Source organism: Bubalus bubalis, chromosome 7, assembly GCF_019923935.1.
Source record: "Bubalus bubalis isolate 160015118507 breed Murrah chromosome 7, NDDB_SH_1, whole genome shotgun sequence".
NCBI classification, from domain to species: domain Eukaryota; kingdom Metazoa; phylum Chordata; class Mammalia; order Artiodactyla; family Bovidae; genus Bubalus; species Bubalus bubalis.
In genome coordinates, this window is record NC_059163.1 from 57,608,940 (window position 1) to 57,636,078 (window position 27,139).

At 45.7% G+C, this 27,139-nt stretch overlaps 1 protein-coding gene and 1 long non-coding RNA gene across 18 annotated transcripts in view; both read left to right on the forward strand.

Annotated features, from left to right (window-relative positions):
- The window catches only part of APBB2 (amyloid beta precursor protein binding family B member 2), a 377,673-nt gene extending 351,814 nt beyond the window's left edge, over nucleotides 1-25,859 (forward strand). For 10 of the 17 annotated variants that reach the window (XM_044945932.2, XM_044945931.2, XM_044945945.2 and 7 more), the window contains 6 exons: nucleotides 12,081-12,195; nucleotides 12,803-12,890; nucleotides 13,654-13,737; nucleotides 15,510-15,625; nucleotides 17,973-18,164; nucleotides 22,423-25,859. In XM_044945932.2, coding sequence (XP_044801867.2) covers nucleotides 12,081-12,195; nucleotides 12,803-12,890; nucleotides 13,654-13,737; nucleotides 15,510-15,625; nucleotides 17,973-18,164; nucleotides 22,423-22,590 — 763 coding nt within the window. In that variant the 3' untranslated portion in view covers nucleotides 22,591-25,859. The remainder of the gene's footprint in view (nucleotides 1-12,080; nucleotides 12,196-12,802; nucleotides 12,891-13,653; nucleotides 13,738-15,509; nucleotides 15,626-17,972; nucleotides 18,165-22,422) is intronic. The other 7 variants (XM_044945937.2, XM_044945947.2, XM_044945938.2 and 4 more) reach the window with 3 other exon arrangements.
- LOC123465994 lies at nucleotides 2,939-4,141 on the forward strand. Its single transcript, XR_006641279.1, has 2 exons — nucleotides 2,939-3,656; nucleotides 3,747-4,141. It is a non-coding gene; the product is annotated as an uncharacterized LOC123465994 (long non-coding RNA).
- Nucleotides 25,860-27,139: the final 1,280 nt, after the last annotated feature.

The following is a 27,139-nucleotide window of genomic DNA, read 5'->3' on the forward strand; positions in this document are numbered from 1 at the left end:
GCACAGAGCCAGCTCTCAGTAAAAGGTAGTCTGGTAGTTGCTATTGACTGGGAGTGCGACACACACTGCAGTATGGTTACTTGAGCCTTCGAGTATGCATGTCACCATGCTTTTCTCAAGTGCTGAGGCAGATACTTACATATGTGTATTACAAAAGTTATGTGTTCTTATTGCATAATATTCAAATGACTATATTAAATACATTCCTCTGTTATTCCGTCGCCAGATAAGAGGTGATGGTTTGGATGTTAAGCTGTTCCAGATATTTTGCCATGCATATATGGAAATTCACACTCAAACTTTTTTGGTGGTTTTTCCTGTAAGACCATATATCTGTGACTTGGGTTGTTTGCTTTCCCCCCATTGAATAAGATGTCACAGTCACTGTTCAGTAGCAGCTGGACAGCCCTGCGTTTCTGCCCAGTGACTGTACTCCGCTGTCTCTCACATTCTGATTGCAGCTCTCATCCCCTCAGGGTCCCGCTGGCCGCTCCATGACCCTGGCCACAGGGCCCCTGCGGAGACAGGTTTCTGGCTTTCCTCCTCTTTATCTGTTATCCAGCCTCTTCAGTTTGGTCAAGTGTGAACCTGCCTGTGACCGACTTGGGGCTCTGCCCTCAGGCCCCTTCAAATTGTCTGTGCCCGAACCAGACAGGTGGTGAGCACTCTGGGTCGGGAGGTTAAGTGGCTTCACTAGGGTCCCCCTGGAAGCTCAGAGCAGCTCCGGGGGTGGAACTCAAAGCGTTCAGCCCCAAACCCCAAACTGCTGCCGGCCTCTCTCCACATGCCATTCCTTTCTTCCCTGGTACAAATCTGTTTTCTCACCCTTGAGCTCATTTCCTGGCCGGGCCTCGGCCCCCTCTGCCCGGCCTTCACCTCTCCTGCTTCGTCCTCCTCTCCGGGTGCAGCCCTGGGAGAATCCCTGGATTGTAACACTGTAGCTCTATTAATAAAGTGTCGGAAGTGCTAGTAAAGAAGGTAAGGCTGTTGCCATGTCTTTGTTTCCATATGTTTTTTATTGGGAGCAGGTGGAGCTGGAAAACGAAGATAAGTACTCTGCTGCTGTTCTCTGCAAACCGTTTCCCGTATTTCACTGTGATATTTTAGGCTTGATTACCTCCCACGGTTGATACGATCCTCTGTAAACTCAGCTGGCATCTTTTGGCTCCATCGTAAAGTGGCTCAAAATACACACTTCTGTGTGAGGGAGTTCAGCTAAAATAAGCACCGAAAGGCTATTAATTACAGCCAAGTTGGGAAATAAGATGGGATGTCAGCGCTTGGAGTCGATGTTCATGGGACTGCGGTAAACAGCGGGTACCGTGTGAATGCTAACGTGTTGTTTCTGCTCTGTTCCCTCATGCCTTCCCGGATTCAGAGAGAGGTAACCGGCCGATTTTCTCTCCTCCCCGTCCTTGTGCCGTCTTCCGTGTCTAGCAAAGCTCATTTGCTTTCTTCATGCCCTTGTCACCTTCATCACAGCCACTGCTGTCTTTGCAAGGCGGAACTTTGTTTCAGCTTTTGCTCATCATCATTGTTACGTGTCCTGCGTTCAAAACAGTGTGGACGTGCCTCTGGGGCCGTGGTCCTCTGCTGCTTGACCCTGTCTGGGGAAGGTGATGGACAGAGCCATGACTTGGTCCTTCTCGCTGCTGGCTGAGCACAATCTAGTCAGCGTGCCGGGAGAAGACATGATAGAAATATCAGGTTAGGTTCCAGGTTGTGTAAGGAGGCTTTCCGTGCTTTGTGAAGAACTAATTCGGCCGCCTCATGCGAAGAGTTGGCTCATTGGAAAAGACTCTGATGCTGGGAGGGATTGGGGGCAGGAGGAGAAGGGGACGACAGAGGATGAGATGGCTGGATGGCATCACTGACTCGATGGACGTGAGTCTGAGTGAACTCTGGGAGTTGGTGATGGACAGGGAGGCCTGGCGTGCTGCAAATCATGGGGTCGCAAAGAGTCAGACATGACTGAGCGACTGATCTGATCTGATCTGATCTGAATACTAGGACTGGCTTGTTAGGACTTCTCCAAAGAGCTTTGTTGGTAAGGTTTGACTCTAGGATGACAGCCAGAGGGACTGACTCAATTTCAGTCTGGATTATTAGCTAAAATATATGGAATTCTTCTCCTCTCCTCACATGTAGAAGAACATACCGATAGAAAGGCTGCACCTCCAAAGTGAAAAGTATTTGTACCTCAGATGCGTGTATTTTCGGTACTCTGAATGTCAGCCTGACCGTTGGCTGATTGGGGGCTTTTAAGCTCCACGATTCCTCAGCTCTGTCACTTCATAAAAGCTCCATTTTTGATGGAAGGAGAACCTTTGGGAATTTTTCCTGTTGAAAGAATGATTGTCAGTACTGCTTGGCAAAGTGAAGAGACGCCAGTGACGGCACCTTTGCTCTTTGTGCTGGAGTCCGACCCAGGTGCTCCCTCAGGGGAAGAGGGGAGGAGGGGAGGAGGGGAGGAGGGGCTGAGCTCCACCGAGGGCCACCTCCTCCTTTAGGATGAGCTGCAGTCATCGCTCAGCGGCCCGAGGGAAGGGAGACTGCATAGGCTGTGTAATGACACTTCCACGGTCAGTCTCCCAGAGGGCATGCTTAGGAGATTTGGGGAGCTTGATTGACTCTCTCACTCCTTCTGAGGAGGCCCTGGCCCCTGGAGGTGGTGGGAGTTTCTGGAGGATGAGGGCCGTGGGTTTGGACACCAGCTCCCTGGTCTGAAGTCCCCACTAAGTCTTGTGGGAGCCAATGGTGAGAATGTGTTCGCATGTTTGGTAGGTCCTGCTGCTGCTAAGTCGCTTCAGTTGTGTCCGACTCTGTGTGACCCCATAGACGGCAGCCCACCAGGCTCCCCTGTCCATGGGATTCTCAGGCAAGAACACTGGAGTGGGTTGCCATTTCCTTCTCCAATGCATGAAAGTGAAAACTGAAAGTGAACTCGCTCAGTTGTGTCCGACTCTTAGCGACCCCATGGACTGCAGCCTACCAGGCTCCTCTGTCCATGGGATTTTCCAGGCAAGAGTACTGGAGTGGGGTGCCATTGCCTTGGTAGGTCCTACCATCCAAGTTCATTCAGGGCTCCTCTCTGGGAACCAGTTGCTCTGAATATTAACAGCAAAGGCCGTTCTAGAGAGGGCTACAAACTCTGGTTTGCCCACAGCACCTGTAGTGTTTATTTGCAGGTGGTCGCTTTTCAGATTTGCTGTGTACACAGTCTGTCTCGTGAAAGCACCTGGTAAAGAAAGGATTCCCTGTGGAAAATGTGTGTTTACGCAGGTGATGAGTTGCTAGAATGCCCCTTTCAGGGTTTACAAACTGAGCATCTTCTTAAGTTTGCAAAGAAAGTTGATTTTACCAAATCGAAGCCTGAGCTTTGTGAAATTAGTAATGTCTGCATACGGTGTGTGTGCCGCTGGGTGAAATAAGAAAAATCAAAGTGGCTCGTATGTGTATGTAGCCAGTATGTATGTGTAACCTTCTGGATTAATTAGCCATTTAGGAGGAAGGCATTTCTCATCCCCTTTCCCTCTCTTCCTTTCCCCAAGCCCCCAAAACAATAGTTTCAAAGTGCAATAAGAAAATAAGAGCCATTAGGCAAAGAAGAGCAGGCAGCCTTGAAAACAGGACTCCTCCTTTTAGGCCCTTTGCAGGTGAGATGAAAAGAGAAAGCCCCTTATCATAAAGGGCTGGATTTGGAATGTTTGGACCAAATCTTGCTGCTCTTTTCTCCTTGTTTGCAGGTGGGACCTGTCCTCTGCAGTGGTAACAACTCTGTTCGCTTATCACCTCCACAGAAAGATAACCTGGGAGGAAAGGGTCTTGGGAACATTTCAGCAAGTGTTATTATATTCCTACCTCTGCAAAGATTTATTAAAATGTCCTTTGTGGATAAGGAGACAGTAGGAGACAGTATTTCAAAGTGGACCTTTTTTTTTCTTTTTACTTCTTTTTCCTCATGTATAATAACAACAAATATTAATCGGTTTCCTCCATGTGCCAACGTGTGTCAGACATAACGTGTATTTGACCTGAGCAAACATAAAAGACTCTACTAAAAAGACTTTACATACAAGACTTTACTAAATTGTGGAGACTTCATCAGGAGTGCTAACAAAAGATTTAGCGAGAGACTGAATGGCAGGGAATCTAACAGAAAAGAAAGGAGCGAGCTACTGCCAGACACATCTGGGCTGTCGTGTGTGGGACTAGGGCAGTTCCAGAAAGCAGAACCCAGTCCCATAGGCACACGTTGTGGGGAGGCAAGTTTTCATTCATCATTAAGAGAAAATATGTGTTGGTTGTGGGAGTGTCCCAGTAGTGGAGCTCCTCCTCATCTGTTAACTAAGTGAGGTTTTATACCACTGATACCTTCTAAGTACCACCCGTCTGGGTTGCTATAGGAGGAGGGAAGAAATGTTAGCCTGGGTAACCACTAAGAGGTCTGTCAGTTCAGTCAGTCAGTTCAGTCTCTCAGTCGTGTCCGACTGTTTGCAACCCCATGAATCGCAGCACGCCAGGCCTCCCTGTCCATCACCAACTCCTGGAGTTCACTCAGACTCACATCCATCGAGTCAGTGATGCCATCCAGCCATCTCATCCTCTGTCATCCCCTTCTCCTCCTGCCCCCAATCCCTCCCAGCATCAGAGTCTTTTCCAATGAGTCAACTCTTCACATGAGTTGGCCAAAGTACTGGAGTTTCAGCTTTAGCATCATTCCTTCCAAAGAACACCCAGGACTGATCTCCTTTAGAATGGACTGGTTGGATCTCCTTGCAGTCCGAAATCAGATTGATTATAATCTTTGCAGCCATAGATGGAGAAGCTCTATACAGTCAGCAAAAACAAGACCGGGAACTGACTGTGGCTCAGATCATGAACTCCTTATTGCCAAATTCAGACTTAAATTGAAGAAAGTAGGGAAAACCACTAGACCATTCAGGTATGACCTAAATCAAATCCCTTATGATTATACAGTGGAAGTGAGAAATAGATTTAAGGGCCTAGATCTGATAGATAGAGTGCCTGATGAACTATGGATGGAGGTTTGTGACATTGTACAGGAGACAGAGATCAAGACCATCCCCATGGAAAAGAAATACAAAAAAGCAAAATGGCTGTTTGGGGAGGCCTTACAAATAGCTGTGAAATGAAGAGAAGCGAAAAGCAAAGGAGAAAAGGAAAGATATAAGCATCTGAATGCAGAGTTCCAAAGAATAGCAAGAAAAGATAAGAAAGCCTTCCTCAGCGATCAATGCAAAGAAATAAAGGAAAACAACAGAATGGGAAAGACTAGAGATCTCTTCAAGAAAATTAGAGATACCAAGGGAACATTTCATGCAAAGATGGGCTCAATAAAGGACAGAAATGGTATGGACCTAACAGAAGCAGAAGATAGTAAGAAGAGGTGGCAAGAATACACAGAAGAGGTCTGTAGATGCCTCTTAAATTCCTTTTGAAGAGGGATAAGTTCACAAGCAAGTTTTCATTTACGGAAGAGTTGCAAGGGGAGGGATTTAGGGAAAGAGTGAGCAGTTCTGTCTTGGCAGCTTTTTAATGGAATCCATTTGAATAAAGAATCATTGATTCATTCATTCTATACAGATGGATTAAGCCCCTGCAGGGCGATTAAAATGCTGTTCAGCTGAGAACAATAAAAGCACTCTTTTGTCTTTTCCCTTTGCCATTAAGAAATTTGAGGCTGTTGTGTAAGATGTCTTAGCACTGACATTTTTCCCCGACAGAACTTACCGCTGGTCCGCTGGGGGAGTAATTACTGGGGAGAAGAGCAAAAGAAGAGGAACAAAAAGAGCTGGAAACACAAGGGTTTCCAACTAATGGCGAAAGTAGCTGATTCCTGGTACGCCCTTCTGTTACAGTTTAAGGGGGAGACACAGCTGTGAACCTTCCACTTCCTGGTTGATGGAGGAAATGCAGTGATCCCCTGACTGCAGGAAATGGGCGAGGTGAAACTCCAGAGGGGACTGGCTCCTCTCTAGCAGACGTTTCCTCGCTCCAGGAGAAAGCTGCAGCAAAGGACAGAAGTGGTGCTGGCTGCTCAGTGTCACACCAGTGTCTCAGATAGACGGGCATCTTGGAGAATGTGTCAGAAAAGACAGGAGCCTGTTCTGACTGGACCTCGGGGGTCATCTGAGCCAGATTTGTGGCTTTATTGGTGACCATGCCAAGGCCCTGGAGGAGGTATGACCCAGGGGTGGGGCAGGGAGCAGAGGGACATGGAAGCCCATCCAAGCCTATCTCAGCTCTGAGATGTAACGCTCTCGGGGCTGTGAACACCAGGCAGCTACAGCCCCAGTGCCGCTGGTGGCTCTGAGACACAAAGTCGGGGACGGGAGAGACACTGAAGGCCCGCAGGCGAAGCAGCTCCTGCAGGCGCTACAGCAGGCGGAGCGCACCCTCACGGTGTCAGAGCCCCTGCGGGCCCTGTGCGGCTGGGTGACAGCCACCAGCTCCGGGTGCTCTTCCCTCCCCATCCCCATCTGTGGTGCTGGGCTGATTGATCGGAAATACTGTAACCATGGAGGCTGGTAATTAAAGCAATTTCTTGTTCCCTCAGGATACAGGAGAAGCTCTAGAAAATGTTAAGGTGCTATGGGCATAAGGACTTTTAGGATCATAGCACTGATCATAAAAAACATCTGAAAGGCTGAGTCAGGCCACATCTTAGTCAAAGTGAAACTGGGTGTGCGTCATTGACTGTCCTTTGAGAAGCTCCAGAGTGAGAAGTTTAAGAAGGGAGAAGGAAAGGCAATGCATTGTGGTCTCTCAACTGCTTCACTCTGAAGCTGGGACCCAAACATCATTCTCCAGTGGATGGCCCGAGAGGCCGAGGTCACCTCAGACCTCCATGGCGCTGACTGAGTGGCCTGTCTCCTGCTGTTCAGCCTCTGTGGTCCTGGGGACTTCTTCTGAAGCCCCTTCCTTTGTGTCTTTGGAGCCAGCCTGTCCTGGGCTTTCCTCCTTCCCAGCAGTCTTTCTTCATCTTTTCACTGGGCCCTTGGCCTCAGATAGGATTTCAAATGCCTTTCCTCCTGAGATCCAGGCCTCGTTTTGTGTTTTCTCGCTCCCTACCCTTTCATCTGCTTCTCTGTCTTCAGCTGCCCGCACCCCCAACTCCGCCCGCACCCCCCACTCCACCCGCCCAGCTCCAGACCTGGCCTCAGCTCAGGGACTGAGTGTCCACCCAATCAGTGGGCCCCCAAACACCTCACACATCTTGTCCAACCTGGAGCTCGCCAGCCTCCTTCACCAGATCCTTCCCTCTCCCATCCCCAGTGTGAGGGCGCTTAGTTTTCCCAGCAGGGACTCCAGAGCTATTCCGGATTCTGCCTCTCATCTCCCACACCCGTGAGTCCTGCAGGCATCCGTCTAATACCTCTTACCCATCTGTCTCCTCCACCTTCCTTGACCCACTTTGTTCTACCAGAAGCAACTTTTTAAAACACATGTCAGATGGGGTCATGTGTCATATGACAGATTTGATGGCTCAGAGTAAGAGCCAGATTCCTGCCAGGACATGGTACAACCTCCCTGCAGCCATGGACCCTCACCGCAGTGCCAGGGGTCATGCCTAGGACAAGGAGTTCTTCCAAACCCTCTGTGGGCTTGCTTACCTCTGTGCCTTTGCTCAAGCTCCTCTGAGTGTTCCTTGAATCATCGCTGCCCTCTCACCCTGGGGAGTTCCTTGTACTTAGGGATGCAGCTTAGATCTCACTGAGCATCTCTGTCATTGAACAGCTGGCTGCCTAGGCTGGCGCCTTGTCTGTTTGTGTTGGCATCTCTGGTGTGTCATAGTGGCTCAGAAGGTGTTTGTGGAAGTGAACTGAATATTACTTTTAAATGTAAGTTCTTATACCATATTGTAATTTGGTTAGAATGTAAAGCCTACTGGCAAGTGTATTAGTTTTATATTGCTGCTATAATAAATTACCACAAACTTAGTGGCTTAAAGTCACACAGATTTATTCTCTTATAGTTCTGGAGATCAGAAATCTGGTCTTAGAGGCGAAAAATCATGGTGTCAGCAGGGCTGTGTTCCCACTAGAGAAGCCTTCCCACTTTTCCAGTCTTTAGAGGCTGCCTGCCTGCCTTGGCTTGTAGCCCTTGCGCTTGTTCTTTTATTGATAAGTCCCTTTGTAAGGCGAGTGCCTCCTCTTTCCCTTGTAAGATAATCCAGGGTCACAGCCCCAACTCAGAATCCTTCACTCAGTCCCACCTGCAGAGTCCTCTTTGTAAGGTCATCTATTCACAGACTCTGGGAGTTAGGACAGGAATGTCTTGGGAGGGTCGTTATTTTGTCTATAGCTGCAGCCATTTTCAGAAATCAGGTGCTGAAAAGGCAGGATTTTACAACCACCAGTTAATAGGTATTTGGATTTCATTCTGAATAATGATGAGATTAGCTCAGCCATATATTTCTCTCACAAGAAGGAAGTTGTTCGACTTGTCTGTGCTCCAGGCCTTAAAGTGAGTTCTTACAAATCCTCATTCTTGGGACTTTTTGCTCTTTTAGGGTGACTTGGGATATGTTTCATGGCAATTAAATAGAGACATGCAAATCTCCTGACCCCTCCACAGGGAAGAGACGAGGGAACTTGTTTTCTCTTGGGAGGTTAAATTACCAACAGATTTCTGCCTCCCTGATCTATTAGCCTGGTACCTAGGAGGGAACAGGAAAAGACAAAGCTGTTTTAAAAAAAAAAAAAAAAGTATCAGAATGCCCCAAACAAAGCCTGCGCTGCTAAACTGCCCGTTTGGGAAAATGCGAATCAGATGGTCACCTTAGGCCTTAATCACTTTCTCCTGAGCCAGAAGAAGATGAAGATTAATAATAATAATTTTAAAAAATTACTCCTATGGGGTTGCATCTGAAGCGTGATGGGAGTGATCCATTGCTTATCGATCAGGGCCTGCTTGGCCCTCCCTGATGGTGGCCTTATTACACTTGTAGGCCAGCCAGCAGTCACAGAGAGCAGGATGGGTCTTGGATGCTTACATCATAGATTATCAGAGCCGGAAAGGAGCCCTGGAGAATTCCATCTTTTTTTGACTTCATGCCCGAGACTGTATAGCTTGGTGGAATCAGGAATGGGACTAGAAGTTGGGGTGCCTGGGTTCTGACCCGTTGCCCTCTGGCTGTCCCTTCCTCTCTCAGAGAGGACAGATGCTGCTGAGGTCTCTACTAAAGGTGGGGTATAACGAGCTGTAATCCTTTGTAGTCCAGAACGCAGATCCTTTCAGCATTCAGACATAAGCAAGGTGCTGGGGGCCAGAGGGCCAGAGGGCTTTCGAACTGGGCCATGCGGAGTAGATGGTGTAGTGAGCTGCAGAGTGTGCCGGATGGTCAGCGCACACCTGGCCGGGTAAGGGGAGGTGCTGTGAGTGGACATGGAGACCCAGCTTTCGGGGGCAGAGGGGAGAGCTGCTTAGCTGGGCTAAGGATGCCGGAAGAGTTGGAGGGACAAACTTTGGAACTCCAGAAATCCAGACAAAATTTTTTGGACTTTCCAGGGGTGACCACAAGAACTTCAAAGACTTAGCATCAGAAAAATGCTGACTGAAAGTGGAATTTTGAAGGAGAAGAGCAGTGTGTGGCGAGACACTGCGTGTTATCACTTTAGGAACTGTCCAGAAAAGAGAAGTCACCAGGAGGAGGCAGGCCTGAAATGACTTCCCGCGAGCATGGTCTCCAACAAAAGTGATGCCTTCTCATCGTTTCTCAAGTCATGTGCTGTCTCAGTGGGGGCTGGGACTAGGGAAGGCCTCAGGAGCACAGTGTGGAGCAAGGCTATCAGTTCAGTCGCTCAGTTGTGTGCGGCCCCATGGACTGCAGCACACCAGGCTTCCCTGTCCATCACCAACTCCCGGAGCCTACTCAGACTCGTGTCCATCACGGTGGTGATGCCATCCAGCCATCTCATCCCCTGTCGTCCCCTTCTCTTCCTGCCTTCAATCTTTCCCAGCATCAGGATCTTTTCCAGTGAGTCAGTTCTTCGCATCAGGTGGCCAAAGTATTGGAGTTTCAGCAAGGCTGTGCTTACCCCCAAAGTCTGGGCCCAGCTTCTCACCCAGACCCACCCTCAGCCCACTATCAGAGCAGCCATTCATACCTTTGACCACAGGCCAACTTTCTCAGTGGATAATAGGGTGCACGCTGCTTGCCCTGTGCTTGAGAGAGGGGGGCACTTAGTACCAATTAAACCCAGGCCCAGAGACTGGGTATTGAGGGTGAATAAGGCACAAAAGGAGAAGGCAATGGCACCCCACTCCAGTACTCTTGCCTGGAAAATCCCATGGACAGAGGAGCCTGGTGGGCTGCAGTCCATTGGGTCACTAAGAGTCAGACACGACTGAGCGACTTCATTTTCACTTCACTTTCATGCATTGGAGAAGGAAATGGCAACCCACTCCAGTGTTCCTGCCTGGAGAATCCCAGGGATGGGGGAGCCTGGTGGGCTGCCGTCTATGGGCTCACACAGAGTCAGACATGACTGAAGTGACTTAGCAGCAGCAGCAACAAGGCACAAAATCATCTTCACAGAGCTTCAAGGGGGTGTGGGGAAGACAGAACTCACAAGCAGACACTCGTGGTACTCAGTGGTGGGTGTTACGTGTGCAAGGAGCACACCAGCACTGGACAGGGTGCTTACCCAGCTTCATCTGGGTCTTCAGCTGTGGCCAGAGCCCGGAGACAGTGTGAGCAAAGGCAGGGAGGTGAGACCTGCCTAGAAATCCTGAGCGCTGCCAGGGCTGGCAATGAAGGGGTGGATTCAAGACTCTGTCAGGAGGAAAATAGGCTGAATGCGGGGGTTGGGTATGGAGTGCGGGGCTAGGAATGGCGGGGCGGGAGTCAGGACGGGCCCTGGTTGTAGTATGGAGGGCACCAACTGCGATGGAAGGTGAGGACACGGGAAGGTGGAGCAGAGCAGGTCCGTGGGCAGGTGTGCACAGGTGGAGATTCAAGTGCCTGTGGGTGGCCAGGAGCTGCCGCAAGGTGGTCTAGGGCACAGCAAGGCGATGGGACAGGCTTTTCTGGCCAGGCCTTCACAGTGGCCAGTTGCCTTCAGCAGGTAGATTCCTGCTCCTTCCCAAAGAAGCCAAATCATTGTTGGGGAAAATCTGTCCTAGTCTGCAAGAACATCACCAGCTCTTACACTGAGGAGTGATTAATAAATTCATCTGTGGTTATGCCTACAAACAGGGATCCAAGCTTGGCAACACCTGCCAGGAAATCACTGTGATCCATTACCAGATGGGGAAGTATGAGCGTTTATTTTTCATAAACCTCTGATCTTCTAAACTGCTGTCCTCAGTAATAGCAGTGAGAAATGTAGTTGTGTGGCGTGGTTCTTTGAAGCCAGGTCATGTCACAGGCACTGTCCTTTCCATCAGTAAAGGAGATGCTGAAATCCAGGGCCAGCTGCAGGCTCGCCGCGGAGTCTGAGCTGACAGTTTATGGGGTGATGCTGCTGCCGCTGCCGCCCCAAGCCCTGGAGTGAGAGGCGTGATTAGCAGAATCAAGTGCCTTTGACGGGACTTCAGTCTGTGGTGTCCTTCCGTGTCCCTGTGACTGCCTCTCAGCCTGCTCCGCAGCCGTGGGTCGGATCCAGTCTCTGGGCACATGTTTACACGTCAGAGCCTGTTTTGCTTCTGCTACATCATTGTGTGTGTCACAGGATCGCACGTACAAATTCATGCTCCTCTCAAGCCTGTGTTCTGTTTTGTGATCATAATATTTATAACCATGACATTTGTTGTTACTAGATAGAAGGTTCCCATAAAGTTCAATTTTCATTATGTGCTGTTCATTAAGATTCCAGAAGCTCAACAGACAGAGTCTGGGGAACACTGGAGTTATTTTCGTCAGAAATGAATTCCTCACATCCGCACAACTGTCCTCTCTTTGAGGTGGCTGTTGACATTTATTGATGTTTTTAACCACTGCATACTCTGTTTACCTCTGACACGCTGGCTCCTAGATCAGTTAACATTCATAACCAGAATGTGTGTTGTAAAGGTTCCTCATTCTAATGGACCGATAAACTTTGTTTGCACAGAGATTTTGCTTATGTAGCAAGAGACAAAGATACAAGAATTTTGAAATGTCATGTATTTCGATGTGACACACCAGCAAAAGCCATTGCCACAAGTCTCCACGAAATCTGTTCCAAGGTAAGGTGGGTCAGGGCAGAGGAGTTCAACCCTCTTTTTTTCCCTCACTGCTGAGCGAGGAAAGGGGTGTGGAAGGACGGGAGCCGGCACGTTCAGGTCAAGCTCTGGGAGAAGCACGCCGACCGCCAGTCCTACCAGCACGGTTCATACCCTTTCTGATGTCGGCTGTTGCTCTAAGCGGTGCTTCACCTACAAAGGGAGCACGGCCGTGGTCCCTCGCACAGTCCGGTTGGTCTAATAAGTCCAGAAGTGGCCACGTGCCAGCAGCAGGGGGTTGCCACTTGCTCTGTGTTCCACCGACAGCTGTGCGCCCGGAGGTCTACAAAAGGCCAGGGTTATTGTGGGTGTTGTTACGTTAGAAATGGAAGAGGCATACATTCTGAACAATCAGGAGAATGTCATTTCCTCTGAGGTACCGTCACTCACTTCCCCCCCAGAGAAAAGGGCACAGTTCTCAAAGTGTGCAGCTCGGAGATGGGGGTTGGGGGCCCGGCAGTAGACTAAAGCCGGTTTAACTTGAAAATGAAGCAGACACTCCACTGCCTGGAATGGCTGAGGACACGGGGATCCCTAACCACGAGCCAAAGCTACGTTTTCTCTTCATCAGATTATGGCCGAACGGAAGAATGCCAAGGCCCTGGCCTGCAGCTCCTTACAGGAAAGGACCCACGGGAACCTCGACGTCCCCCTGCAAGGTACGTCCGCCCCCCACCACCTTGGTGCTGGCACTCCACATCTGAGTCACCAAACACAGGGTCTTAGACATGTCGCGTGTCCCTCAGAACCATGCTGGACCCACCAGACCCAGGCCGAGCCTGCACTTGGGGCCTTGAGTGTGGCTTAGAGCTGACTTTGTGTCAACAGGGTTAGGTACTAAGAACCAGGATGAGTTTTGTTGTTGGAAAAAATTAAAGACAATTACTTTTAGTGGCTTTATAACTCATGTACAGCCTGGGGTAAGGACCAGCTAGTTTAAAAGTATGTGGGTTGATATTTTGGGGAGCTCTGTTTAGTCATTTTTCCTGTCTCTGATTGCATCCCTTTGTAATTAAATTTCCTCCGGGCATCAACCTCCCCTAATAAACGGAACACCTGAAGCTGCTACTTAGCACACTTCCAAGAGACCGTCACAGCTTAACACATAGATTCCAGCTCCTTCTTTCAAATGCTTGCCTACCTAGAAATGAAAAGTGAATGGGGTTCTTTTAAGCTCTTTATTTTCTGTTGTATTTAGCCAATTAACAGCATTATGAATGTTTCTGGTGCGCAGCAAAGCAACCCAGCCACGCACACACGTGTACCCATGAGAGGTGAAGGGGATTTTGATCGACGGCCCCAGTGTCTGGCAGAAGAAGTGGCTGTTCTTATAGAATGATTGTCACATTCACTTCTAGAAACACAGGATGTTATATGTATGTTGGAACCTTTGAGAAAGATGTGTTGTTTTCTTCCCTGTAGTAGATTTTCCAACACCAAAGACTGAGCTGGTCCAGAAGTTCCACGTGCAGTATTTGGGCATGCTACCAGTGGACAAACCAGTCGGTATGTGAAACCTTCACTGTCTTTCCACTTGGCTAGTGTTTGGTGTTCACCCTCCCACGAGGGTGGCGTCTGCTATTTCACTCCTTTGCCTTGTCTTGAACCAGACCCTCACACCGTCACCAGCTAGAGCACACAACAGTCCTGGTCAAAAGAGCAGTACAGGGCTTTCCTGGTGGCTCAGTGGTAAAGAATTCACCTGCCAGTGCTGGAGACACAGGTTTGATCCCTGGTCCAGGAAGATCCCACATGCTGCAGAGCAAAATAAAATTATAACAAAAGAACAGGACAGGACAGACTAAACTCCTTTGACTCATGGTCCCAGAATATAGGAACTTGAATGAAGAGAGGACCTGATTTCTCATTCACCCAGCAGTTCAGAGGTGTATAAGCCAGGGCTGTGGAAAGGCCCTGCTGTTCTGAATCAGAGCATCTGTCTCAGGCCGGGGCATCTGCTTCAGTCCTTGTCAAGTGCTGGGCGGGGATGGGGGCCGAGGGAGCCCTCGTGCTTTCCCGTCGAAGTGTGTCCCAGAAGTACACCCAGCATCAGCAGTCGGCTGCATTTCATAGGTGGGATTTAGTTGCTTAGCCATACCAAGCTGGAAGGAGTCTGGGAGATGTCTCCTTTTTCTGGATAAAAAAGGCTATGGAGAAATCAGGACCCTCACGTACTGCTGGGGTGAATGTAGAATGGCGTGGCTGCCCTAGAAACCAGTCTGGCAACTCCTCAGAAGTTAAATGTAGTAGTATCATTTGACCCAGCAGTTCTACTCCTGGACATATACCCAAGTGAAATGAAAACATCTGTCCACATGAAATACCTCGTACAGGAGTGTTCACAGCAGCACCATTCATAATAGTCAAAAAGTAGAAACAGCCCAGATGTCCATCAGCTGAAGAATGAATAAAAAACACTTTTATACAGTGGTGATTATTTGGCAATAAAAAGGAATGAAGTATTAGACTTGCTGCAACATGGCTGAACCTTGAAGACATCATGCTAAATGAAAGAAGCCAATTATAAAAGACTGTACCCTTTACAATTCCATTTATATGAAATGTGTCCAGAGCAGGCAGATCTCTAAAGATAGGACTGGAAGGCTGGAGGCAATGAAGGGTGACTCCTGAAAGGTGTGGGGTTTCTTTTAGAGAATGATAAAAATGTTCTAAAACTATGGTGATGGTTGCACAATTCTGAATATATTAAACACCACTGAAGTTTGTACTTTACATGAGTAAATTGTATGGTATGTGAATTAGATCACAATGAAGTTGTTATACCACCCACCAAAAATAGCTGTGGGAACACTCAGCCAGAGGGCCCCATTGAGCAACACATACTCTTCGTGTCCAGGGGCCATCTACACTTGGCCTTACTTAAGTAACAAGGCACAATGAAAGATGATCAGGGTAATCTGGCAGAGGCTGGCTTCTGTTGGACCCCCCCCCACCCGCTCCCACCTTTTCAAGGTTCCTTGCTTAGAAAAAAGGTAGCAGCATTTGAGTAATGTTTCTACACTTGGAGCTGGGGAATCTTGGGAGAGACAGTCTGGTTAGACAGGACATCACACACTACATCTCTGGAAGTTCTCATGACCCTTTTTTCTGTTGAAAACGCGGGCATTTCTTTTCTTTTGAGCCATGAAATGCTCAAATGAAACGTCTGGGGCTACAAAAAAAATGTCTGGGCATAGCTGCTACTGGGTGATTTGGATCCATATTTGAGAGTCAGGAATAGCTTTAGGGCCTTTTTCAATTATCGCTTCCATCCACAGGAATGGATACCCTGAACAATGCCATAGAAAGTCTTATGACCTCCTCTAGCAGGGAGGAATGGCCGTCAGTGAACATGAACGTGGCCGATGCTACTGTGACTGTCATCAGTGAGAAGGTGAGAAGGGTGGCAGATACAGTTGGCCTGTCTGGGATACAGTGCAGTTTCGCATATGATAAGCTTCTGTGCAACTCAGGCACATGCCAGGGCTTGGCCTCTCGGGAGCTGTGCTTGCTTGTGATTAAAATAACTTACATGAAAAAAAAAGAAAACTGCCCTTTGTGTCTGGATCTATGCACACCCCTCAGAGGATTCTGTTCTGGTGCTCCTCATTCTTCCTTTGCCCAGGAGATTGGAATCATTTGCTAGAGGTGACTGTATGATGTTATCAGTAACTCGCTAATGGGGCTTGGTTTTCTGACCACTCTCCAGGCTCCAGTGTTGACTGGGCTCTGTTACCTGGGGCTGGGGTGCAGTAGTTGCGTCTGCTGTGGAAAGGTCTTATGGTAGCAGGGGTCACTGGTCATCTGGAGAGAGGCCAGCATTAACCTCAGACGCAAATGATCTCAACTTTGTGGTTGAGAAAACTGAGGCACAGAGAGGTTAAGCAACTGCCACCAGGCACACAGCTATGTTGGGGTCCTTTAATGAACGGGGACCTGGCGGTCCGGAGGTGACAATAAGAAAGTGAAAGAGAGAAAGAGGCGGATATTCCCTGGTTTACGCAGAGAACCAATAAAGTCCTTGACACAGGACTTGAGTCTCTCACGGAGGCACAGGGCGCCTTCTCGAGAGAGTCTTAGAAGCCTGGACAGGAGAGTGAGCAAGATGGGTCTCTGCACTCCAGAGAATCAGCCGAGGAGAGAGAGAAAGAAAGAAAGACATGGGGACCCAAGCTCTGATGGAGCAAGGGTGCTTTAATGATTTCTCTGTGAGTATATAAAGGCTGTGGTACAAGAAGTTTCTTTCGCCAATGATAAAGATCAGAAAACCAAATGTACAGCAGCTGTTACCAAGGGAACAAGGGATTAATAATGGTCACAAGGTCAGGAGACACTCCATATCTCAAGAAAGGGGATCGAGACTAAGCAGTTTTGTCGTAAAGAGAATGTTTACTAAAGGAGATTCAAGCCTGTCTCACACAATGACCTCAGTTCCTGGGAGCAGCATGCTGTTCTGCTTAAAAAGAAACAAAGGACTTGTGAGAAACAGCACGTAGGAGTCCTCCTGTTAAACATTCCCTGACATAGCTAGAAGCAGCAGGGTCAGTTTTCCATTCTGCCTCTGTGAGGCACCTGTCATGGAAAGATCATAAGTCCTTGTCTGCTCTTGCTTCTGTCCACTAGCAGCTCGCCTTCACACCCAGTTCAGTTTCTGAAGATGCTCACTGAGCCTGCAGGCCTGCCCCGCTGGATTTTCTTCAAGTCTGCAACACGTGGTGCCTTTTCCTACCCCAGCACCTTTGCAGGCGCCGCTCCCCTTGGCCTACCCAGATCACAACATAAATGTCTTTCTTCCAAGAAAGCTTTCCCCCTCTCAGACCAGCTTAGTTTGCCTGTTAAGCAATCCCACAGCACCTGAGTGAATATTTCATAAGTCCAGATGTTCATGAGCCAAAAGTCAACATTCTGGATGTATTTACTAATTTTCACAAATTACAAATGGCTGTTGCAGAGGATATAGTGTTCATTAGAATGAGGTCTGAACATTTCTTAACTCAGCATCATATGGATATCAGTTTGTGAAAAAGAAAAAAAAGGCATTTTGTAACTTTTTGTTTTACATAGTTTTAGACAGAAATATGATTCAGTGGTTCCCTGGTGGCTCAGATGGTAAAGACTCTACCTTCAATGCAGGAGGCCAGGGTTCAGTCCCTAGATCAGGAAGATCACCTGGAGAAAGGAAAGGCCACCCACTCCAGTATTCCTGCCTGGAGAATTCTGTGGACAGAGGAGCCTGGCGGGCTACAGTCAGTGGGGTTGCAAAGAGTCAGACACAACTGAGCAGCTAACACTTATGATTCAATGTGCTGTTGGGTTGGGGAAGACCTGGGTGGAAAGAGATCCCATGAATCCTTTCCTCTTGGTGCTCTGGGGTTTCTAGTGGGTTTGCCAGGGCAAGTGGATTCTGAGCCACTGTATGGGCAGTACATAAAAAGTGTACATGGCATTGTTCCTACCCACAGTGAAGTCACAGGCTTGGAGTGGAGTGGACAGAGACCAAAACACTCATACCTAGTTGCCGTGTGGTTCAGAGTAGACTCAGTGTCAGAATGAGGCACCCACAGCAGTGAGGCCTCTCCAGACACATTTAGAAACTTCCCTTGCTAGAAAAATACAAGTCCTTTCTAAATTCAGTCTGGCTGTATATTTTTAAATACCATTTCCTCTGTTCAGCCACTGTAAGCCAATTCTATGACTTACGGTCCGAATGTGTCTGTGACTGTGTTTGGGCTACTGAACAGGGTCTCTTGCAGAATGAAGAGGAGATCCTGGTGGAGTGTCGGGTGCGATTCCTGTCCTTCATGGGCGTCGGGAAGGACGTGCATACGTTTGCCTTCATCATGGATACTGGGAACCAGCACTTCGAGTGCCACGTTTTCTGGTGTGAGCCTAATGCCGGTAACGTGTCGGAGGCAGTGCAGGCTGCCTGCATGGTGAGTAAGCCCACTGTGGGGGTTCCACCCTCAGGCCCTTGCTTTTGTCTGATATGCCAGAAATTAGAGTAGAATTTCTGACTTAAAAGAAGCTGAGTCTAAGCTCTAAAGTAAGGCCTTGCTGTGTGACACCCTCATTCCTGTAGACGGAATCAATCGTGATGAGCAGTCTGCTGTCTTAAGAGGGCAGGACACCCGGAAGCAGCAGGAGTGGCTAGAGCCAAGTTCTTCTTAGAGACTCCAGGAACACTGAAAATAATGACCTTCAAAGCCATAAATCTGAGGATTCTCAATTCTTGATCCCTAATTTCAGTGTGTGATCAGGAGATGCTGGTCATGTGTGAATTGGTGCCATTTTTGGAACCAAATACACCAGGGAATTCCTTCGTGGCTCAGACGGTAAAAGCATCTGCCTACAGTGCGGGAGACCTGGATTTGATCCCTGGGTCAGGAAGATCCCCTGGAGAAGGAAATGGCAACCCACTCCAGTACTCTTGCCTGGAAAATTCCATGAATGGAGGAGCCTGGTGGGCTATAGTCCATGGGGTCTCAAAGAATCAGACACGACTGAGCTACTTCACTTTCTTTCTTTCTTTTCTTGGAACCAAATCTAATTTTTTTTAATTCAGTGTATCAAATGGTCTGTATTTTAGGTAGTTGGTCTAAGTGCATTGTTCTTGTTTATATCTATGAACTCTATTCTCACCACAGCCCTGTTAGGTAGTTCTTTTATTTATAACAAAATAGAGGCTCAGAGGACAGCACGCTACTAGGGTGCTGTCCTCTGGTGCTTGCTTATTTGTTTGGGATGGGGGCAGGCCCCAGGACAGAGTTGTTAAGTTACAGAGCCTGTGTTTGCCCCCAAGTCTGGATGGAGGCGTGACCCAGAGCAAGAAGGGGGCCCTGAAAATAGCTCGCTCCTAAAGTTTAAAGTGAAGGAGTAGCTAGAAGCATGCCGTTGGGGCACTTGGTCATTTGGGAAAGGGCCAGCCCCAGGGCAGCGTTGGTAGCAACAGAGCCTGTATTCACCCCCAGGTCTCCAGGCAGTGCTTTTGTACCACATATATGATTTCAAATGATCCAATCCACAAATATCGTTTGAGCTCCTGTTACTCTAGCCACTGGAAAAGTTCTAGTAAGGAGGAGGGAACTGTTTGAAGGAGGCATCCAAACCTGGGCTGCATGGTGTATTCTACAACAGCAGGTGGGGTAGGTGGAAGGAGGTGTGGTCCATGTCACGAAGGGCCTGGGATCTCATGCCAGGGGTGTTACCTTCAGCAGAGATTGTTAAGCAGGAGAGTGAATAGACCATGCTTCAAAAGAGAGAAGAAAACAAAGTGGAGGAGGGTTAAAAGGACATGGCTGAGGTGGGCAGATCACCAGGGGGCCAGGGGAGAGTTGTGTCTAAACCAGGAGTGGCAGTGGGACAAGAGAGAAGCAGGTGACGGAGTATCACCTGGCTGGCGACGAGGAATGCGGAATTTGAAGCACCTGCCCAAAGTCAGTGGTGCCCCACTCCAGCACTCTTGCCTGGAAAATCCCACGGACGGAGGAGCCTGGTGGGCTGCAGTCCATGGGGTCGCACAGAGTCGGACACGACTGAGCGACTTCACTTTCACTTTTCATTTTCATGCATTGGAGAAGGAAATGGCAACCCACTCCAGTGTTCTTGCCTGGAAAATCCCATGGACGGGGGAGCCTGGTGGGCTGCCGTCTATGGGGTCGCACAGAGTCGGACACAACTGAAGCGACTTAGCAGCAGCAGCAGCACTTCCCTTAACTCAGTCCACCATTTGTGGGCTGGACTCTGGGAAATTCAAGTAGGACTAAGATGTGATCCTTGTACTGTGGAGTTTAGGACTGTGGGGAGATGCAAAAACCGACTTTCTGTTATGGTGCAGAAAGTGCTCTAAGTATAAGACTGCACTGGATGGAGGAGTGACCTGGAGGAGGAAAGGGGCCCTGAAGAAAGGTTGCTCGTCAAGTCTGAGGTGAAGGAGTAGCTGGAAGTACACCGTCGGGGCTCTTACTCATTTGTTTGGGATGGGGGAGAGCCACACGGTTTTGAGGCTGAGGGAAATGAGCCAGCAAAGCCGGATTGAAACGGATGTCATATTTGTTGTTGGGCCAAGGTCTTGGTGGAAGTTGAAGATCCTGGAGCTGGGCTTAGCCTGACGATTGGGTTAGAGTGACTTTGAGACCTGCCAGAAGATGCCAGGAGTCCAGGAACAGGTGGAGCTGGCTGGGGGCAGTGGAGGGCGTTCTCTGTTTCTTTACAGACAAGCACGTTGCTAGGTTAAGAAGGGGAAAGGAAGGGGTGGCTGGACAGAGAGGCAGAGGTGGACGCCTCTGAAAGCAGAGGGCGGGAGGGGAAGGCACTCTGTGCTGTGCACTTGTTATGTGGCTTGGTCCCCTCCACGGTCCTTTGTCAGAGAACAGTTTCCCCTCATGTAGTGTGGGGCCAGGATTCTACCTCAAATCCACCTGCATATAAAGAACCAGGGCCCAGTGGAGGGGACCGGGGCAGTAGAGGAGTTGAGATGAACCTCCTGACTGGACATAGGGAGCTGAGATGGGATGAAGGGACTGTGTGGAGAAGATAGAAAATGGGAGAATCCAGCCAAGCAAAAATGGATGGTAACTGTTTTGTGTGTGTGTGAAATTATAAACAAATCGTAACAGATGATTTTAGTCATAAAATGAATGGCTTTTAGCCTTAATTATACATTTCCAATGCTGATGACAATTAAATAATTAGCTTTATCACTGGTTATAGTTTGTTCTGATTCCAAGACTCATTGTCTCTTCTCTAGAAATAATTTCTATGCATTTACTATTTTAATTGTATGAGGGCCACCAGCTAAAGTGACTCAGCCAATCTAGTGTAAGACATTAGGGATAAATCTTTCTTTATACTCTGTATCCAGCATTTCTAACTTGGTGTCTTTCCTCTTGATTCAAATCTGCATGGTTCCCCATCTGAAATATCTATGTGTGAATGCATGCAATCTGAAATGTCTCTGGCATTAACACATTCTGAATTTACTTTTTTGCAGCTGAGTGGTAGAGGCCCAGTTGAAAATATTTTGATGAAAGTGAGAGGGAGAGGGGTCCTCTTAATGAAATTCATCAGGCATAATTTTGACTCTCACTGGATGTAACATAACTAACACTAGAAACTCCCCATCCAGTGTCCCATGTTGCCATACCTGCCGTTTATAAAACTGTGCTTTGGAAGTGTGTACTTCTGGTTGTGATGCAAACCTAGAAACATACTTCACACACCGGAGACGTGAAAAATTATTTTTCATGTGATTGGGTTGAAAGGGGCTAATTCTGTAGCCTGTGGGCTATGACAGAGCATTGTGACAAGAGTCTCACTGTAGGAAAGTTCATGCTTCTCAGAGAGAAACAGCAACCTGTTTCACTTTTGTTCTGAGGAGCCTATTAATATTTAAGTAGATTTCTAAGAATCACCTTAAAGTGCTTGGATATTAAAGTGCTGGGATTAGAGGGGAAAATTGATACATTTTAACCTTCTAATCTAATTTTGAAGAACTAGTTATCTTTTCATTGATTCAAAAACCGGTGGATTGTGTCTTTATATTTCTGAAGGATAGACCCTGTCCTTGGTACCAGTGCTAATGTATTTTTAAAAATTATTCTATTAAGATTAATGTATCCTGAAATCTTAATACATAATTTTTTTAAGTTAAAGCAGGAAACAGGAATGGGAACAAACATTTATGAATGCCTTCTGTTTTGCTAGGCCTCTTTTAGGCATTCTGCAAGTGTGTCTTAATTGTAATACTGTCTTTTAAGGTCCCCATTCTTTGCCCATTTAACAAATGAAGAAAAGGAGGCTCGGCGAGATTTAATAACTTGCCTGGGGCCATACAGTTCACGCATGGTAGCACCAGATTCGAACCCTGCCCTTTCTGCTACTCTGCTTCTCAATTAGCACGAGCACCCCTTCATTACTTGCCTGAGGAAACCGTTCATATTCTCCCAATCCTTTTACTTTTTCATCAGCTCATTCTTTGACTAGGAGGTGTATTAATCACAGCCTATCGATACAGAGAACTTAAAGAGAATTTAAAACACTCTACATTAAGGAAAAAAACTAATAAACTCTTGGCTTCATGTTTAGGAGCTAGGTTGTGAACCTTTGGGAGTAAATATATTGATGAATTAAAATCACATTAAACAAGAAGGAATGATACATTATTAACCACCATAAAATTTTTTTTCTTTTCAGTTACGATACCAGAAGTGCTTGGTAGCCAGGCCACCTTCACAGAAAGTTCGACCGCCTCCCCCGCCAGCAGACTCTGTGACCAGAAGAGTCACAACCAATGTAAAACGAGGGGTCTTATCCCTCATTGACACTTTGAAACAGAAACGCCCTGTCACAGAAACGCCATAGCTGCATATGTGAAAGGACTCTGTACTATTTACTGAAGGTTGAATAGCTACACTAAAGAAGAGGAGCTGATCTCTGGCCTTCCATTCAGTTGCTGATGCTTTGTCTTCAGAGAATTTATCCTTAACCAAACAGTGTTAGACAAGCATGTTCTCTCGTCTTGCCACCATCGTGTGATATGAAAAGAAGCATGACTAATTTTTTTTGCTGTTGGTAAGTTACATCATGAGCAGTGGAAGGTCCCTTTCTTATTGTAAATATCGTAAACATTACATAATTTCACACACACACACACACACACACACACACGGGGAAGAACGTGGCCACATCCCTCCCAGTGAAGATGCTGAATCCTTGGAGTGAATGACACCTGAGTTAGTTTCAGTGTCTTCTGGACTGGATCTGTCAGAAGCAACTTTTAAGTCCTACAGCACTTTGCTCTGTTTTCAGCATTGGATTAGACACTGCATACTGGATACCATTGAATTGCTATAAAAATTGGATGACGAATTTTTTTTTAGTTTTTCATAAAATCGAACCTTTGGTTGACAAAACTGGCTGTTGGCATCAGAATAGAAACCAACTGGCAGCTTTCCTTAACGAGCTTCTTGACACATGGACACCATTTCATGTCTATAGCTGTTTGTGGGATATTGGGGGAAAAAAGTGAAGCTTCACAATTGAAAAACTAAATTTCAGAAATTAAAATCGAACAAAAATAGCCTTTCTGTTTAGGTGGTTTTCAAACTGATTAAGAAAAAGAAAGAGATTTGCAAAATCAGGATGCATTTGGGTGGGACATTATTTCAAACTTCTGCCTTATATTGTACAATGCAGCTACAGAATTACAGTTCACTATGGCCATTCTCTACATAAACAACATTAAAATGAAATAGTCCTTGTAAGCCTTTCATCCTTAATTTGATAATTAGCCAATATGCAATTTGGAGTTGAGGAAATGCCATTTTCTATTTTAGATCTCCACGACCATGTCATGTTGTAGTTCCCATTCTAGGTAAACGTTCTGCTAGGATTCTACATCTAGCTCAGTCTTACCCTAATGCTTTTTGCCCAGAAAGCTGTCTGTCCATCATGTATTGTCCATGGCAACAAACTGCATTAAATTGAACCTTTCTGCATTTATGTGTTTAATATTAAAATTTGTTGAACTTTAGATATATTTTCAAATTTATATTTTTTCCATTTATCTTCAAGATTTAAGAATTTCTTATCAGAGCAAAATATACATAGGAACAATGTACTATTTAACAGGTTTCCCCAAAATAGCACTTTCCTCCTTCTTTATCAATAGACAAGAGACTTAGCTGTAAAGATACACAGATTTAGACTCTTGTTGATACTGTTTAAAAGAAGTCGCTAAGAAGCTAAATCTAAACATGTTTTGTTTACTTTTCAGTGATAAAAATTATCATTTTATAGCATCATCCAGTTATAAAAGCAATGCTTTATGTTTATCTACTGCTATGTACTTGTCAGAATGGTTTCCACATTTTTATCATCACATTTGAGCCTTATGAGGTAGAGAAGGTAATAAACACATTTGAGAAATAAAAAAATATGAATTAAAGGGGCTCAACCACCTATCCTAAGACCTCAGGAGAGTGAGTGAGAAAGCCAGGACTAAAACTCATCATGCATCTCAACTCCCAGTTATTAAAGTTACGCTGCTTCCACGCAAGTCAGGATGAGTCTTTTCAAACTTACTCTGAGCGTATCCAGTTATTGTTGAGTAATCTTAAGATACCCTGTATAAGCAGGGAAGTATGGCCAAATTACTTGTGCAGTAGAATTAAGTATAAAACCAATGCCCTCTCTCAGTCCAGGACTGTTTTCCTGCATTGTGCCTCAGATGTGTTGTAAAGACAGGATTCTATGTGCAGCACAACCTGTTCAACCCACAGACTATCCAGAGATGATGTTACGTGTGGTAGAAATATTCCTAATTCATGATACTTAGCCACCAGAGAACATGATGGAATGAGTAGGTAGCCTCCTGCTTCTGTTCCCTCGCAGAACTCTGGAGTTGTTTGCTAGCACCCTAGAGTTATGGCAAAAAAGATGCCACTCTAGAAATGAATTATACTTCTCACCAGCCTATATACTATTCTATGGAAGTTACCAATAACATCCTAAGAAATTACTTCATTAAAGAAATCCTTACTGTGCCCTTCAGAATTCAATCATGATGATTTTTCATCTTGACCTCCACAGTGAAACATTTTAGTGTGATAAACTTTAAAATTCTTAACTAGTGAGCCACTTTTATATTGGAAATCTCTACCAGAACCGCATTCATTTTTAAGGCATATGTTTGTTTTCAGGATCAAGAATACTGAGCTAGCTTTAAATAGCAAACTGATTTATATATGCAATTATAGGATGCATTAAGATGAATGATAGCCTTTACATACTGAAAACTTTACTGCAGATATTTTGTTTTAAAAATAGCTTTGCATAGTAAATGCAATTACTTTTGTAAAACTAATTATGTTAAGCCGTATGTTCAGACACTTTCTGCCATGGCCAAAAAGTATGTATGAAAGTGCGTGTGTATTTTCTGTGAAAGGATGCCAGTGTTTTACCTGATCTTGTAGTGACTCTTCAGTTATCTATGCATTCTTTGTATCTGTGATTCGGTAAACAGGCAGCCATGTTCACTATGCCTTGTATGTCTTATCATTTTTTTAATTAACCTGTTAAATACAGCTTAAAATATTTTTATTTTATTTATTCTATTTTTACTGAAATATACTGCATTATTGTGTTTAATGTATTATTATCTTTACTGGATATTATCTCTCAATGTATCCAGGTCTAAGTAATCTCAGTGAACTATACATTGCCTCAAAGGTGGTTTTGTAATGATTTGTAGTCACATTTTTATTGGAATATGTAGAAGAAACGGCAAAATACTTACAAGTTTCTTTTTATTTTTTAAAAGCAGCTAGACAGACGCATACTTGCCACCACATACGTGTGCTCCTTGGCCACATCAAGGGCAATAGCCAACATGCCTATGGCTAAAAACTTTACTTTGCAAACTTAAAGCACTGCTCGGTGCTTCATTTTTATATCCTTCACAACACGTGTGAACTCATCCAGAGACACACACATGTCCTCATGCCCTTTGTTTCCACCTGAATATATGATCAACCATAGCTAATTGGGACCATTGTTTTTTGTTTATGTCTGTCTTACTGCATGAAGCAACATTAGACCCATTCTCATTAAAATAAGTTCTTGGTGATAAACTGTTGGCACTGCTACTTTTTAAAAAAATGCCACTTTTATGATTTTATGATGAACATTTGTACAAGTCTACACAAGGTCATTTACTAGAAGCCCTAAGTCTTTCCTCCTTTTCTTAGATGACACACTCACTTCATAAGTATTGCAACACAAATTAAAGATTTCATTAACAATGTGAAAAACATTTCCCTAGTTGATATTAGCACAGCTTAACTAGTAAAAGCATTAGCTCTCTAGTTTGCCAGACTTACTCTACCCAATACACAGCTAACATGTGTTACACAGCCTGTAAAATGAAGTTTAATTTATTTCAGCTTCAGAGAAAAGATACTGCACACATTTATCAGTGAGAGCACTCCCTGCCATCCAGAGCAGCTTGTTTATCCCAAAAGAACATTTGGTTTTGCTTTTGGCCCCTTCTGCTGTTGACCACTTTTACACATTTTAAATGTAATATGTTGTGAGAATAAACTTAGCTGCGTAAAATGTTTGGCTCATTTATCTGACATCAGTTATACATATCCAGGCATAGCGATAAAAATCTCCACGCTAGTCATTTTATTTTCAAATTATTCTTAAATTTAAAACCATTTTAGTAATGTAAGATTTTGCTTTGATTAGCTGTTGTATATTTCTACCTGGTAAGAACTAGAAAGTAACTTTAAATTTTGAATAACTCATCACACTGTCCTTATTTGTTACTCAGGAAGGACATCTGGCGTTTTGGACTTAGAGGCCTATTTAGTCACCAACTTGATGCTCGTGTATGCACTCTTTCTAGTATTAAGAGAGTCCATTTTTATTTTAAGACCCTGATGTCAAAGAATGAAAGAGCTGTACAGGCACTAAATCCAAAATGAAAAGTAACTGGAAAAACAGTATTTGAATCTGGTTTAACTGTTAGGCATATAGAAGAAGATAAATGGAATATAAAGTGTATAGCCATTTTTTTTTGTTCATCTTGCATTTCCTTATCAAAGGTAGTTACTCTTCAAAGAGCAAACTTTCAATTGGTTTCAGGTATTATACAGAGGTAAATAATTACAGGTTAAAAATCTGAATTTGCTATTGGGATATCTAAATACCAGTAATTTCATTATTTTAGTTTTTGCAGCATTTTTCTCTTAAGCTGAAGAAAAAAAAATGTCAGTGTAATCAGTATTTTTCACTAGAATTCTAGCATATTGTTTTTATCCAAAGTATTTTTCCCTTTTTACTCTACCAAAATATTTAAACAATTGATCACGTCCTTAGAAGATTCTCAAAGAAGAAAACCACAGGC